Source organism: Lolium perenne, chromosome 5, assembly GCF_019359855.2.
Source record: "Lolium perenne isolate Kyuss_39 chromosome 5, Kyuss_2.0, whole genome shotgun sequence".
NCBI lineage: Eukaryota > Viridiplantae > Streptophyta > Magnoliopsida > Poales > Poaceae > Lolium > Lolium perenne.
Genome location: NC_067248.2, coordinates 190,118,476 through 190,134,139, shown reverse-complemented (window position 1 = coordinate 190,134,139; position 15,664 = coordinate 190,118,476). Strand labels below are relative to the sequence as shown.

Sequence of the window (15,664 nt, the reverse complement as noted above, 5' to 3'; positions counted from 1 at the left end):
TCCGGACTGAGCCGGGACAAAAGGCCTGAAAGGAAGATCCGTTTTCTATTAGTGACTCTTCATGAGACATTTCTTTATTTCTTTTTGCATATTATACACAAATAAAAGTCAGATTATGCCCAAAACCACATGTGCATATAGAATGTTAATATGTACACACAGAATTTTTGTTTGGATTATTTCGATATTTTAAAATATTTTTTACGGTGGCAGAAGCATATACACATAGTTCAAAAACGCATTTCCAAAGCGGGCGTTCCACACAGCAAGGAAAGAGTAAAATCAATTCTCTCTTGTGACTCGTGACCCAGCTAGCTAGAAGCATTTTATTTTCCGGACATGAATTAGCTTGCCGTTATAAGAACATACATGAATTTATTTATAAAGAAGGCTTCACTGGTCTTTGTTCTAAAAGGACAAATTTAAGTACACAAAACGATCCTCTGATTTTTCCATAAGAGTCAGAATTACAAAATAGCACTCCAACTAAGATAGTATCATTCTCTCAGAAACAACGGCATTCCCATGTTCTGGGAAGACTTCGGTAGGAGACTAGTACCCCCAATTCTTGCCGTCGAACTCCCTGACCTCGACGTGCGCGATGGTGCCGGCATCGATGCAGTTCACGGACAGCGCGACCTCGCCGGGGTTGCCCCGCTGCTTGTAGAAGGACGTGATCCCGCAGACCTTGCAGAAGATGTGCTTGGCGGTGCCGGTGCCGAAGGTGTAGGTGGTGAGGAACTCCTCGGAGCCGTCCCGGAGCCTGAACCTGGCGTTGGGCACGGTGAAGAAGGTGATCCCGCGCATGGCGCAGTTGGAGCAGTTGCAGGTGCCCGCCGCCACGCTCGCCGGCGCGTCCGCCTCCCACCGCACGCGCCTGCAGTGGCACCCGCCGCTGTGGACGACGACCAGATCGGATTCGGAGCTCATGTTCGTCGTGGAAGACTGAATTAAGCTAGCAGGGCTGGTGTCGCTTGCAGTGGGTGCGGCAGAAGAAGAGGATAGAAATGAATTGCTGTTGATATCAGCTTCGTGGTTGGTGGATTTTTATGCTGGAGACTGAAGCTTCTCTCCTCCCATTTCCTTTCAACATACACCGCCGCTGGAAATATATGTCCTGGTGGCTGATTGCTGTAGTGCGTCACTCGTTACGTCAGTTGTAGACTGTCACGTTATTATCAGGAGGAAAACTAGAAAACTAAACTCAGAGTACCCGGGTTACGGCCTGTTACCTCAGCGTAGACTGATTTCTGCAGTGCGTCACTCTTATACTGTATTATTTTTTACAAATGCACTTAGTTTCATTTACCCTGAGAGATGCCCTGATAAAACCATCGGGCTGTTACATTGTGCAGCGCCCTGGACTGACACTAGAGGGCCAAAACCAAAGTGAGGTGCAAACACTAAAAGACATCCACACATTTCACTCACAGGTGGCTACATCATCTACAATGGTGGTTTGTGCCTCTTCAATCCTCGAGCTAAGCAGCGGCTCAAATTGGACGGAATGGCGCTCCGTGCCCAGCAACTGAAGGAGCTCATCCTCGCACAAGATTTTCGGTGCCCTAGACTTCTCCATTAGAAGAATGCCCTCATCTGCCTTCGCATCACCATCGACTCCTGACAGATGGTTGCCACATAGCAGGTTTGCCTTCTCCAGACCATCTCTAGCCTGAGCAGCGGTGCAGCTCGTGATGAACTTCTCCGTGGCGTTTATTTTCAGATAGTGAGTTGTCGGAATGGAGACGGTTTCGTTGTTAGCTGGGTAATAGCATGGCATCCCCAATTCGGATTCAATCCTATCCTTCAAGAAGGCCATCTGAGGCTTTTCACCATGAACGAGAATCACATGGCTGGGTGAAAGAAACTCTGTAAGATCCATGATCCCTTTGGAGTCCGTGTGAGGACTGAATGACAACTGATGGATCTGATGCACAAGATGAGAAAAACACTGGTATGAGAATATATGAAGCATAATAACAATCAGAAAGAGGATAAGCATAAACACAGGAAATAAGGATTACAAAGGCTAAGGCTGGTGCCAATGCATCACCCCACTATAGCCTCGCCACGATAGCTTTTACCCTCACTCTCACCCCACTCTCACCCCACGGTGCCAGTGCACGGGCTATAGTGTCAGCTCTCACTTCTCTCTCCTCCCTACCGCCTCCCTACCGCCTCCCTACCGCCCCCACTAGCACCGCTATCGCCTCCCTCTCGCCCCGCTCTCGCCTCCAACGCGGGCTATAGGCGGGCGGTACCGTGCCCTACCGCCGGGCGGTGGAACCACCGCCCGCCGCTACCGTCTCGCCCGCCTGTCGCCTCACTCTCGCCCCGTCGCGGGCGGTAGCGCCCTGCCTCCAGCCCGCGTTGGCACCAGCCTAACTACCGAAAAAATCAAGAAGAAAGATTCTTTATACTACAGGAGAACTATTGTTGTTAGCTAATTTGTTGAACAGTTTGTAATACTATGAGTTACGAACTTGAGAATGCCTAATACTCCATTGAACTTGTAAAGTTGCCATCAACATACGAAATAGTTTTATGAAGACAATGAAGTACAAAAGATGAACTAGCGGTAATTAATGAGTAATGGCACAAGACATTGAAGAAATATTATCAAATAAAGGTCATGAATATCCAGTTCCTAGGTGATTTCACTGTACAGAGTGAGACAACTGTAACTAAAGAAATAGCAACCTGACATCTGACATCAACATGGGTATCCTTGTCCAAATCAATCTTGGTAGGTTTTCCAGACATCAATTTATGGCCAATGGTTCCGGCAACACAATATCTGCATGGCAAAGTAAACTTAACGTCAAAATAAGCAGAGCTGGAATATTTTATACAAGCAGAAAAGTTTACCTACTTGAGTTCTTTCAGTGAATTTAATCGAACCAAAGCAGAAAAATGTGTCAACAAGTACAAGCTATAAAGCAGCATTCAACTTCAAACAGAAGGGACATCATGTCCAAGAAGGTAAGTATTCACTAAAGCAGAAAACAAGATAGATTTCCCTTGTTCTCCACTATAACGGTACTAAAAGCCCAACAGGAGTACTTTATTCAACAACTAAACATATCAGTTCCTACACCATTAGTGAACAAGGAAAACTATTTTGAGAGTTAAGAAGAATACCCTGGAAGTGTAACCAGATTTTTTTCTGATGGAGCCCATCTCTTAAACACCTCAAGTGAAAATCCACCACTAATCATACCAGGTGTTGCAAAAAGTACACAGGGTCCAGGATCGTTGATGAATGAACGCTCAAAGTGGCAAACTGCAATGTGAGAAAACCATCAATATCATTTTTGTAAAGGAATTGCAAATGTAGCAAAATATCACTAGTCATTTTGTGTATAGTTGACTGGGAAGCTTTTCCAAGAGCATACCATGCTTGAAGTCAAACGGGTTGTGAACTGTGTAGCTGTCCTTGATCTTTTGGCTAGTCCATCCAATAAGCATCTTATAGTACATGTTAGCTTGAATGGTTAAACCTGTATAACAAATAAAAAAATCAGATAATTTAATAAAACCGAGTTAAAATTTGATTGAAACACACATACCAGCTGAGAAATAGATAGGAATCTTCAAGTTCATCCTTTCCCAATAGTCATCCAGTAATATGCATAGCTCCTGACACATAAGAGCAGTGTGTCACATGTAAATGGATATTATATTTATGGAAGTTTTGAACAGTTTACTCCCAAAGGGAAAAAAATTGAAACGGAAACTACTAATTGGACTTGAGAGAAGGTTTAGGAAACCAGTAAGCGTGAGTGAGGCGATAGGCTGTCACTCAGCGCTTAGAGCTTAAGCATTTTTTTTCCGATTTGGCCAGGTTTTGCCTATTTTCCCTTAGTACGTACATAAACATGTAAATTTGAATAACATGTATGAATAACATAGCAGATTAGTAAGCAAGTAAGGAAATAGAAAACGAAAAATAATGAAACACCAAATTCAAGAGTGAAAAAGCAGTCAAATTCAGTCACAAGCAAGCAAACATCAAGTTCTTAGGTTTGATGATATAATCACACACACAAAGCAAGCAAAATAGCAGATAAAATGCAGGTTAAACTGACATAGCCTCATAATAAGATAAATGGCATGTTGCTTCCATGTCAACATGACAAATTGATGCCATGGCTCACTCCTCATCCATACAGGGCGAGTCACCATATCGAAATCCTCTTCATCGTCCTCACAAGTTACTCCTGCCTCTTCTGAATCTGTTTCCACTTGTTCTTCCTTGTAAGACTCAAACTTTTCATCATGAAGATCTATAAGTCTTGCAATCCTCCGAAGTTCAAGATGTTCACTAGCTCCCATAGCATCTCCAATCACATTCCAAAACCCACTCCTTTCCCTCTTCCTAACCCTAGCTGGAGCAGCTCGCTTTCCCCTCCCCTTCATACACCCCTCAAATTCATCTCTCGCTCTCCTGCCGGAGTGCATACCGTACCTGAGCGTCTGCGTTTCTCTGGCTCAGCGCCTCTTGCAGCATAGGCTCAGCGCTTCAGCACTAACTAATCGCACATAGCGGTTAATCTATCGTGATACCCTGAGTGAGGGCTTTTGCCATCACTCAGCGCTTAAGCCACTTAATTACACTTTTCTGAACCTTGAACTTAAGTAGTGATAATAGTTCATCATAAATGTGTTTGTCCCTGCAGATATAACTGAGAAGAAGTGGGAGTACCTGAGCTCTTCCCAAAGCAAATGCCGGAATCAGAACTTTACCTCCTCCAGAAACACATTTATGGACCTACAGAAAACTTTCACTGAGTTGCAGAGACAAATTCAAATGAAGTTAATTTAACTTTTCAGCCATAGCCAGGTTAGCTAACTTTGGACTGAACTGTATTGGCCTGAACTATCAGGGACTGACAAAAGATACATTCTTGGACAATTACAAGTTGCACTTATATTTGGTGAATATTAATTTCCAGGATGGCATTTGTGCTATATGGAAGTAGATGAACCCAATCATCAGCATTGTCAATTATCTTGGTCCACCAGGATATTAAAGATGCAACCAAAATCTACAAAACCGAATATATTGGATGTGTGGAGATCAGATTCTATACCGCTTTTAAGAACTCCCTCTCGCGGGCATGCTTTGAGTCACGTACAGTTTTAGCGTATGTAGACCTGCAGATAGTAACTTCAGTTTAGTACTTACACATGGAAAAAGATACATCCAAACCAACAAACACTACTGTTTATGCCCAATTGTAATGGAAGAACATTAAAACAGCACAACCTACACCCTAGAAAAATGAAGTCATTGTTTTCATTTGAACATTAGGCAAATAAATCAACCTACTTAGTCCATATGGAGGTGATTTCCAGCTGTAGCACAACTAATTTTCAGGTAAGCATAGTGGTTAACTACAGAACCAGCTACTGGTGACTGGGATAGCAGTTTGAAAACATAGACATCACAACAAAAACCTACTGCCCTTGTGATGATAAAACATAACAAAAAAAACCTATACCTCTAGAGGGCATAATTTGTCGAGACACTAGGTCGACATTGCAAGAAAGTTGGACATAGTGTAGAAAAATGTATTTGCATTTGGGGTTGGAACTTACTCTGTTATTAAGAGGTCCAACTTCAGACGATCGATTTGTGCTGCTCCAAGATGTCTGTCTGGTGTCATGTTGTAATCCCCCGTGTAGACCATAGCAGCATCTCCAACTTTTGCATAAATCATTGCAGCCCCTAGAACCTTTAGTTTGGAATAGAAAAAATAGTGGGAATCACAGAGATGAACACTCAATAATCTAAGAGTTTGTAAATATTACTGGACGCAAGAGAAACATAGGTATAAGAACATACATGTCCAGCATAATAGGCACGGATCACAAGGTCCCTATCCACTTGAATGGTTTGCTTCAAGTCAACAGGTATGACTGGAAGATCAAATATGAAAAGCAAGTGAGAATTTTCATCCATGCATTCTTGTGTTGGCAGCATCAATTTTGTAAGTAGACCAGTGAAAGAAATGTTGAAACCAAACATTACCTTTCTTCATACAACGCTGAATATCGTCATAACTATATTGTTCTTCCTCCCCTCTGTGATCTACCATTACTTTCCTATAATCTTCCAGCATCAATGGAGCTAAAGCCTTAGTTGGGTACTGTTTGAAACACAAGTTGTAGTTATAACTTATAAGATAACTATCACTCGGAAAAACATATTGAAGCCATAAAAAATTATATACAAATTCAATTACTTTCCAAATACCAAAAAGACAAGTATTGAAATTACCGTGCATGAGAACATGATCCACTATCTCATAATTTCAAAAGATTTTTCAAAATCATTCGTAACCTTACTTTTACTCATATGCAGCATTCGGCCCATTTATCAAGCAATATTTACCCAGCAAGATATTACAGCTAGCTCAGATGCAGCAAAACCTGGAACTTAATAACCCCTAGTACGACATCTATTCCGAACTAGTAACACATGACAAAAACCAAGCATACACAAACATTTGGCAGAAACAACCAAAATTAGGCTCACCGTCATGTAGACTGGACCATTGTACCCGCAGACCTCGGTGAAATATGGCAGCGCCCCAATATGATCCAAGTGGCTGCAAGCGACAATCTTCAGAAGTAAACTAACCGTGACAGCGGTTGAAAAATCGACAGAGGAACGATAAACATTTCGCCTACATACAAGTGTGTGATGACAACACAAGAGATGGCAGAGGTGAAGTCGGTGGCGCCTGGGGCGGCGGAAAGGATGCGCGCGAAGTCGGGGTACCGCTGGCAGTCGTGGTGGCCCATGTGCATGCCGCAATCGAACATGATACGCTTCCCGCCGATGGTCACCACCACGCAGCTCTTCCCCACCTCCTGCCCCGCCCCTGCGACTCGTACACAAGCAGACGATATCAGCGTGATTATTTTCGACGATGAGCGGGTGATTTCAGCCAAATGGAATCGCCCCATGGTAGGTTGCTCACCTAGCACGAGGCACTCGATGGCCATGGCTGCCAGCTGGCAGCTAGACACAGCAGAGCCGAGTGTGGTTCTGGGGCACAGGACTAAGCCAGTCGGAGGTCCGGCGAGGGGCTGGTTGCTGTGGGTGAGTCAGGATTTTCATAATGGTTATTCAAAGTAAAAAAAAAAAATGATTAGCATAACAATATAAGATATGAAAATCCACGGTAACAGTAATGAAAGTACAAGCTGTTCATACTAGCCACAATGCCTCCAATAATTTAGCTACGTTGCAAAACAAGGCGAAAATTGAACTTAAGGTGTATCACAGCATTTACATTAATAAGTTGTCGCTTAATTTGATTGATTACAAGTTAAGGATCATATATTCTCAATTTGGGTGAGATAAAAAATCGAGGGATTGAGCAAAATGAAGAGAATTAACGCACGGTAATGGCGTGCTATTGCTGCACCCTTGCCCGGCACGGGTCGTGGCGGTCAAGTCGGCGGAGAAGTGGGGGAGCGGTGTGCCGCCGTTGGGGAGTTCCTAGTACGAGGCGAGGCCAGCGAGTGCGACTGACAGGGCAGGGTATGAGGGAGGTGGGGGAGGCGGTGGGTTCTAGCGAGGTTGCTTGGAGGCTGAGAACATGCGCGCGGCGCGAGGGCTCACCGGAGGGGCGGCGCTACCCTGTCTACAGTGGTTGCAGGCGGCGGAAGGACCAAAGCAGGAGCGACACGGCGAGCAGCAAGGAAGAGGCAGCCCTCTTAGGCTGGGCTGTTAGGTTTCAGCCTTTTGGGAAGGTCTATTTGCTTGGGAGCAGCCGAGTGTGTGATGACTCAGGAGGGCAACAGGCCGACCCAACTAGGATGCTGGGAATATGCGTTGGGAGCCGTAAGAGCATTTGAGTGACTTCTTTTGGGCTTGTGCTTATACATAAGCCGGCTTATGAGTTTCGGTGGGAAAAAACTGTGGTGGGTAGAAGCTCCCAGAAGTTAGTTGCTCCTATTCTTTTGGGCTTCTGGAAAAGTGGATTATTTGTTGTTTGAGTTGTGAAATGTCTATAAAGCCCCAATATTTGATATGTGCTCTAAATAAATGATGATATGGTACATGTGATGCATTTTAGTAGAGAATGAGCCAGAAATGAATCAAGAAAATTATGAAAAGTCAGCAACATTGGTTCACGACAATACAAATCAGCAAACATATCATGACAATGTAGACTGTCCAAAATTCGAATGAAATAGAGTGAAGACAGTACAACTTCAAATTACATATATCAGAAGTGCTAGCAGAACATTAATTCCTATTTTGTAGTACAAATACAAGTGAGAAAAAATTATTAGCAGAACATTTCTTTCCTATGTGAACATGCTAGCAGAACATTTCTTTCCTGTGAGAAAAACAGCCGAACTAGTTCACATCCATAGCACAAATTCAAAAGATTGACTAGCAGAATACCAGCATGAAGTTGAATGACGCATTACCCGTAGCTAGGACGATGACATTGACTGAATCGTGGAGCAGGTCGTTGGGGAGGACGAGGTCGTCGGAGGAGGTGGAGCAGGACGAGCTCGAGGTGGACGTCGGAGGGGAGGACCAGCTCGAGGTGGATGTAAGTGGGAAGGACGAGGTCGACGGTCGGCCGGCGGGGCCGGAGAGCAGAGCTCGTCGCCGGCGGATGCAGAGGTTGCCGCCGTCCTTGATGGGGATGCAGAGGCGGGCGATGCAAGGCGAGAAAAGGAGGGGCGCGTGGGGGGGGGGGGGGGACACTGCTTCCTGCCGGAGTTGCGGTGACGACGGCGGCCGTGGAGCGCCGGCGGCGGGGGAACCCTAGCTCGGGGTCAAGAGCTCCATGCGGGACAGGTGCGAGGGTTGTGTTAATTTTTCTTTTTTTTTATTTTCCAATTGCCTAAACGTTATTCTCTAGAATGGCAGTCCTGATGTAAAATGAAAGCAATAGAGGTGCATACCGATTCGGGCTCGGGCGAGAAGCTCGGGAAACTCGGGGCCAGATTCTAGCTGCACACAGAAAATAGGCTTCACGGTAAGAAATCACTTTTACTAGCGGAACCCTCTCTTAAACTGGATAAATCCTCAAAATAACCGCCTTTTTGAAGGTTGAGGCCGAAACGAGACGCGGAACAAACCCTCAGAACCTTGAACCCTTAAAAAAAATTGAAGGCCGAATCCTCAAATCCCCACTCGACCTTTACAAGTGCAGGTCCGGAGGCAAAACTGAAAGGCCCTTCATTTCGGTCAACGCGTGCGTCCTCCCCTGAAATTTCACCCGCGCATCCTCCTCCCCCGCTCCTCTACTCGACCCCGCCCGCCGTCGCCGCCCCGACTCGTCGCCGGCCCCCGCTACCTCGCCCTCCACCCCTATTCGGCCGCGCCGCCTCCGCCTCTGGTCGCCCCGCCGCCTCCTCCTCTGGTGAGCCTCCGCCTCTCCCGCCCCGACCCCGCCCTCGCCCCCTCCAACCCCGCAGCTGCCCCGGCCTCCGACCCCGCAGCTGTCCCAGCCTCCGACGGTAAATCTTCATCAATTTGTTGTGTATTTCCGTTTTTGGTTCATTTAGATTAATTGTATGTCTCTTGGTATTTTAGATGGATGAGAACATGGACAATTCGATGTCCGACAGTACCGATTGGTCATCGTCGGATGATTCGTACATCGAAGAGTTGCTCGAAGACGATGACATCGATATGATGGTTGCTCTCGTCGACGTGAAGGAGATTCAAGACCGCTCGATGCTGCTTGATCGGAGGCAGGGGTCGAAGATGGGTCTCATTTGCATCCCTAGGAACCGCGCTCTCGGCCACGACCAACTCATGCAAGGCTATTTTGCAGAGGTACCAACATATCCACCCGCCTCTTCCGTAGAAGGTACCGAATGCGCCGCGACTTGTTTGTGAAAATAGTGAAAGATTGTGAGGCCAACTCAAACTATTTCAAGCGGCGTAGAAACGCAACCGGCACCATGGGATTTAGTGCATTTCAGAAGATATCGGCGGCAATGCGGGTGATCACCTATGGCATACCCACGGACTATACGGACGAGTATCTTCGCATTGGCCAAGATACAACCACTGAGTCCGTGCGTAAGTTTGCCAATATGGTCATCCGCTTGTATGGTGATTGGTATCTTTGAGCTCCGAACGGGGATGACACAAAGAGATTGATGGAGATGAATGAAAAAAGGGATGACCGGGCATGCTTGGTAGGCTAGATTGCTTGGTAACCCTTATCAAAGAAAGAAGCTAATTTCACAAAGGCAAAAGAGGCGGCCCGCAAAGATATTGAGAGAGCTTTCGGAGTTTTGCAAGCAAGATTTGCCATTGTTTGGGTCCAGCTGGTTTTTGGGACAAGAAAACCCTTGTGAACATCATGAAGTGTTGTGTCATTCTACACAACATGATACTCGATGATGAGAGGGGGTTACACTTTCCATGATGACAATGTTGGTACCCGAGTTCGAGCGGAGGGGAACCCCGATCTTCTTCAAGCTTTTCTCCAAGCACATCGGAATATTGAAAATGCCACCACTCATAACCAGCTCCGTGATGATCTTGTCGAGCACCACTAGCAGCTGCTTAGCTGTGGCTAATGATCTACCTAGTTCATTCATTTGCTTGGCCGTGGCCGTGGCCGTGGCCAATGTTCCATTTGCTTCGAATACTTATTCATGTTCGATTTGCTTCAAACTATTATTGTAATTTGCAGAAAACATTGTTGTAATAAGCCGACTTATTTATTGTGTGTTTGAAACTATTATGTCCTTGCGTTTTATGATAGATAGAATGATTATGTGATGTAAACTGTTAATTGTGTGTTTCAAACTGTCGAATTCATGTTTTGAGGGTTTAAAGGCCGGGGCGCTGCGCCGGCCGTTTTGGGTCTTCAAATTCGCGTTTTCTCGACCCTCAAATCGGCTTCGAGGGATACCAGTTTGAGCGTACTGCTAGTGATGCTCTAAGCCCATAAATGTTGCTAAGAAAAAATGTTTGTTAGGTACACGACGAGAGTTTAACTTTTCCTGATTTTTCTCTGGTTTTTAGAGATTTGTTCAAATTTGAAATGTATTCAAATTCGAAATTTCACATTTTCAAAAATTTCTCAAATTCGAAATTGCTCATTTTTAAAATTGTTCTAATTTAAAAAAATTCCAAATCCGAAATTTCTTCAAATCTAAAATTTGTTAATTTTCAAAAAAAAATCAAACTTGAAAAGTTCATATTTTTAAAAAGTTCAGGAAAACCCAACCATACAAAAATAGAACGGATGAAAAAACCTAAAAAACAGAAAGAACCCGGAACAAAGCCGACAAAAAACTGCATAATACCTAGATAACCTTCCAAGTCATGTGGCTCGGTGATGGCGGCGGTGTTCCCTTCTCTCCTTGCACCCATGTCGTTAGAAACATGACTTGAGCCACTTTTAACACTCTATTTGGTGGTCTGGATTGCATCACTGGGTAAATAGGTGTCACTTTGTTTCGTTGCTCGCATGCATTGGTTTAGCCTCACCTCTATAACCTCACCTATCACAAGCATCACCGCGTCACCACCGTTCATGAAGTCGAACTTCACCATGTCGTCACATCCACACTAGCATGCCACGAAGGCACCTGAAATACCATATTGTGAATTTATCTCTCACCTCTCATCAACCACAACCATAACCATGTCGCCATCCATGAAGTCGGACACCACGATGCAGCTACCCTCCACGTCGGCATACAATGAGTTGTGTATCTATGCGTTTACGTTCACCAAAACGAAAAAATAACAACATGATGAGGTGAAGCTACTTCTTAAAGAAAAATTTAAACGCTCAACCGTATGCGAAGGATTTGAGGAAATCCACTCGAAAAATCCCTACACATGAACACGAAATTTACGATTTGCGGCTGACGAAACTCGAAACCGATCGTCGGAATGAACTAATATCTTCGGACGTGCATCTTTTCCATGTACAACTTATGTTAAATAGAAGCATGGTTAGAGTGGGTGAAGGAGGCCAAGGGAGAGTGAGTGGAGGCAAAGCGTGTCGAAACCATCATGAGAGCGCACGAGAGCTGCGAATGGGGTAGGCCCCCAAAAAATGGCTCATTCGGGCCTTTTGTCAGGCCTGACCTATGAATATTTTAAGATTCATGTTGAACACAACATAGAGGAAACTGGACAATCAATTAGGGCTCATTTGATTCATAGGATTTGCATATGAATATTGTATGATTTTGTTTCTATGGGAAATTTTCCTATGCTAGTTGTTTGATTCATAGGAATCCTATAGGAACTATTCATATAAAAAAATTGTAGCGTAAATCCTATGTGAAAAAAACATTAAGTCATACCTCATGGAAAATTCCTTTGGTACAATCAAAAAGAATTTCTCTTCCTATAGAATTTAACTAGGCATGGCATCCCTAATCCTATGCTTTTATTATTCCTATATTTTTCTTATCCTATAAATCAAAGGAGCCCTTAGCCTATTTCTCTACTAAGCCAGGCTGAACCTCGTACGAGCTACCAACGCGTCATAAGTGCCTCTCTTGAAGAGCTGAGGCGGTTTGTTGCAGTGGAATGGGTGCCACTCAATTTCAGCATTCGCCTACTGTGTTTGGTACTTTGCCATTCACGCACCTATGAGGATAGAATTCATCTCTTTTTTGAGTGCAAGTTCAATGCAAGAGTTTGGAATTACTTGCAGATTGAGTGGAGTACTACTGAGGTGGATATGCGGAGAATACTTAGCCTTGCTAAGCAGAATTTTGGTTATCCTTTTTTCATGGAGGCTACTGCTTGCTAGAATATTTGGTTAATCAGAAATGGAAAGGTCTTCAGGCAAGAGCATGAAACTTTCACCAGATGGAAGGGCAAGTTTGTTCATCATATGTCTCTCTTGCGGTACAGAATTAAAGCCAAGCACAAGGATGGTTTGTTAAAGTGGATTACGTCCCTGCCTTAGAGTCCTTTTCCATTGTGTACATAGTTGTTTCTGTTTCTGTTATTTTCTTTTTTGTCAGTTTAAACTTAGTCTTTAATATATAATAAAAAAATTGTTGTGGGGCTTTTGCCTCACAGTTCCTGGTTATAAAAAACTAGTTGATTGCCCGTGCGTTGCCACAGATTCATGTCAAATTTCTTTCTCCCTGCACCCCATAAAGTTTTTAGGTTTTATTTCATCATTGTGTATGATGTTCCACCTTTCTTCAGCTCACTCAACCTAAAATAAAAACCATCCTCCTTACTCAAATGAGAATCCTCGTCACTACCAGCATTATCGAATATTCATATTGGTTTTCCTCGATAAAGATGTTGCAATTCTCTAGTAGGAACAATTAATTCTCGAGTAGACAATCAGATACTGATAACAGCTAATCACACGCTAAATCAAGAACAAACTATACTGGCAGAGATAAATGTTGTATGGTGTTAATCTTACATTCAAAACCATCAGCACTTGAAACAAGCGAAGCATATTGATACGTCTCCAACGTATCGATAATTTCTTATGTTCCATGCCACTTTATTGATGATACCTACATGTTTCATGCATACTTTATGTCATATTTATGCATTTTCTGGCACTAACCTATTAACGAGATGCCGAAGAGCCAGTTGCTGTTTTCTGCTGTTTTTGGTTTCAGAAATCCTAGTAAGGAAATATTCTCGGAATTGGACGAAATCAACGCCCAGGATCTTATTTTTCCACGAAGCTTCCAGAAGTCCGGAGAGGAAACGAAGTGGGGCGACGAGGCGGCCACACAACAGGGCGGCGCGGCCCAAGCCCTGGCCGCGCCAGCCTACTGTGTGGGCCCCTCGCGTCGCCCCTAAACCTACCTCCTCCGCCTATTTAAGCCTTCATCGATAATAACTCCAGTACCGAGAGCCACGATACGGAAAACCTTCTAGAGACGCCGCCGCCAATCCCATCTCGGGGGATTCAGGAGATCGCCTCCTGCACCCTGCCGGAGAGGGGAATCATCTCCCGGAGGACTCTTCACCGCCATGGTCGCCTCCGGAGTGATGAGTGAGTAGTTCACCCCTGGACTATGGGTCCATAGCAGTAGCTAGATGGTCGTCTTCTCCTAATTGTGCTATCATTGTTGGATCTTGTGAGCTGCCTAACATGATCAAGATCATCTATCTGTAATGCTATATGTTGTGTTTGTTGGGATCCGATGAATAAGTGAATGCTATGTTATGTTGATTATCAATATCATCTATGTGTTGTTTATGATCTTGCATGCTCTCCGTTGCTAGTAGAGGCTCTGGCCAAGTTGATATTTGTAACTCCAAGAGGGAGTATTTATGCTCGATAGTGGGTTCATGTCTGCATTAAATCTGGAGGAGTGACAGAAACCTCTAAGATTGTGGATGTGCTGTTGCCACTAGGGATAAAACATCAATGCTATGTCTAAGGATATATTCGTTGATTACATTACGCACCATACTTAATGCAATTGTCTGTTGTTTGCAACTTAATACTGGAGGGGGTTCGGATGATAACCTGAAGGTGGACTTTTTAGGCATAGATGCATGCCGGATAGCGGTCTATGTACTTTGTCGTAATGCCCAATTAAATCTCACAATACTCATCATAACATGTATGTGCATGGTCATGCCCTCTTTATTTGTCAATTGCCCAACTGTAATTTGTTCACCCAACATGCTTATTCTTATGGGAGAGACGCCTCTAGTGAACTGTGGACCCCGGTCCATTCTTAACATCGAATACAATCTACTGCAATACTCGTTCTACTGTTTTCTGCAAATAATCATCATCCACACTATACATCTAATCCTTTGTTACAGCAAGCCGGTGAGATTGACAACCTCACTGTCACGTTGGGGCAAAGTACTTTGGTTGTGTTGTGCAGGTTCCACGTTGGCGCCGGAATCCCTGGTGTTGCGCCGCACTACACTCCGCCGCCATCAACCTTCAACGTGCTTCTTGACTCCTACTGGTTCGATAAACCTTGGTTTCTTACTGAGGGAAACTTACTGCTGTACGCATCACACCTTTCACTTGGGGTTCCCAACGGTCGCGTGCTGTACGCGTGTCACATATCAGCATTTTCGAATAAAGTTAGAACACCGCATTTTTCTTCCCCGAAATAGTTCACACTAACATACAAAGTACTTCACAGTGCCCAAACCCAGAGATAATGCTCTTAATAATTCAAAATGGCACCAGACAGATCTGAGCTGAACTCACCAGAGCAAATGACTCTAATCACCTGAACAACACGGGGAAATGATAACTACCAGAATCGTCGCCCAAACGACAGCCGCAAGGGAAACCTAGTTGGAGAATGGCACGACCCAACGCTCAACACGAAGAGGCCGAAAAGGACCGAGAATAGGAGCAAGGGCTGCTCCACCATGACCTGATTGAAGAACTCCAACAGGTCGTTGGCGTGCAGCTTCTTCATCCTCTTCTTCACCATCTCTTGCCCCCTTATCTCTCTGCGGCTTCAGCAACAAGCCATTCTAGTGAGATTTCCACACATAAACACCTTGGTATGGTGGTAGATACATGTGTTGCTTCATGTTTTTGTCTCCATTGGTTCTTGTTTTTCAAAGTTCATCTCATATTTTGCCCCCATACACGAACACACATCCTTGATTAGGACCATTGGTTGTGACGTCTAACCTGTCCACCTACAGTTTGGGGACCAATTAATGCCT

The 15,664-nt window shown here is 44.5% G+C and overlaps 1 protein-coding gene and 1 pseudogene across 2 annotated transcripts; both read right to left on the bottom strand.

Moving 5' to 3' along the window:
* Positions 1-355: 355 nt before the first annotated feature.
* On the bottom strand, positions 356-1,106 carry LOC127301283 (uncharacterized; annotated as a pseudogene).
* Positions 1,107-1,247: 141 nt separating this feature from the next.
* On the bottom strand, positions 1,248-8,870 carry LOC127301281 (cleavage and polyadenylation specificity factor subunit 3-II). Of its 2 annotated transcripts, none has more exons than XM_051331498.2 (14): positions 8,455-8,870; positions 6,990-7,105; positions 6,701-6,890; positions 6,542-6,614; positions 6,035-6,152; positions 5,849-5,922; positions 5,602-5,738; positions 5,094-5,157; positions 4,706-4,771; positions 3,570-3,639; positions 3,396-3,500; positions 3,142-3,283; positions 2,701-2,797; positions 1,248-1,927 (listed from the first exon to the last, which is right to left on the bottom strand). In XM_051331498.2, exons 2-14 carry the CDS (start codon positions 7,012-7,014, stop codon positions 1,424-1,426), a joined length of 1,665 nt encoding a protein of 554 aa, XP_051187458.1. In that variant the 5' UTR covers positions 7,015-7,105; positions 8,455-8,870; the 3' UTR covers positions 1,248-1,423. The 2 variants fall into 2 exon arrangements, with proteins under 2 accessions (XP_051187458.1, XP_051187459.1); XM_051331499.2 differs by having other exon boundaries at positions 6,990-7,098.
* Positions 8,871-15,664: the final 6,794 nt, after the last annotated feature.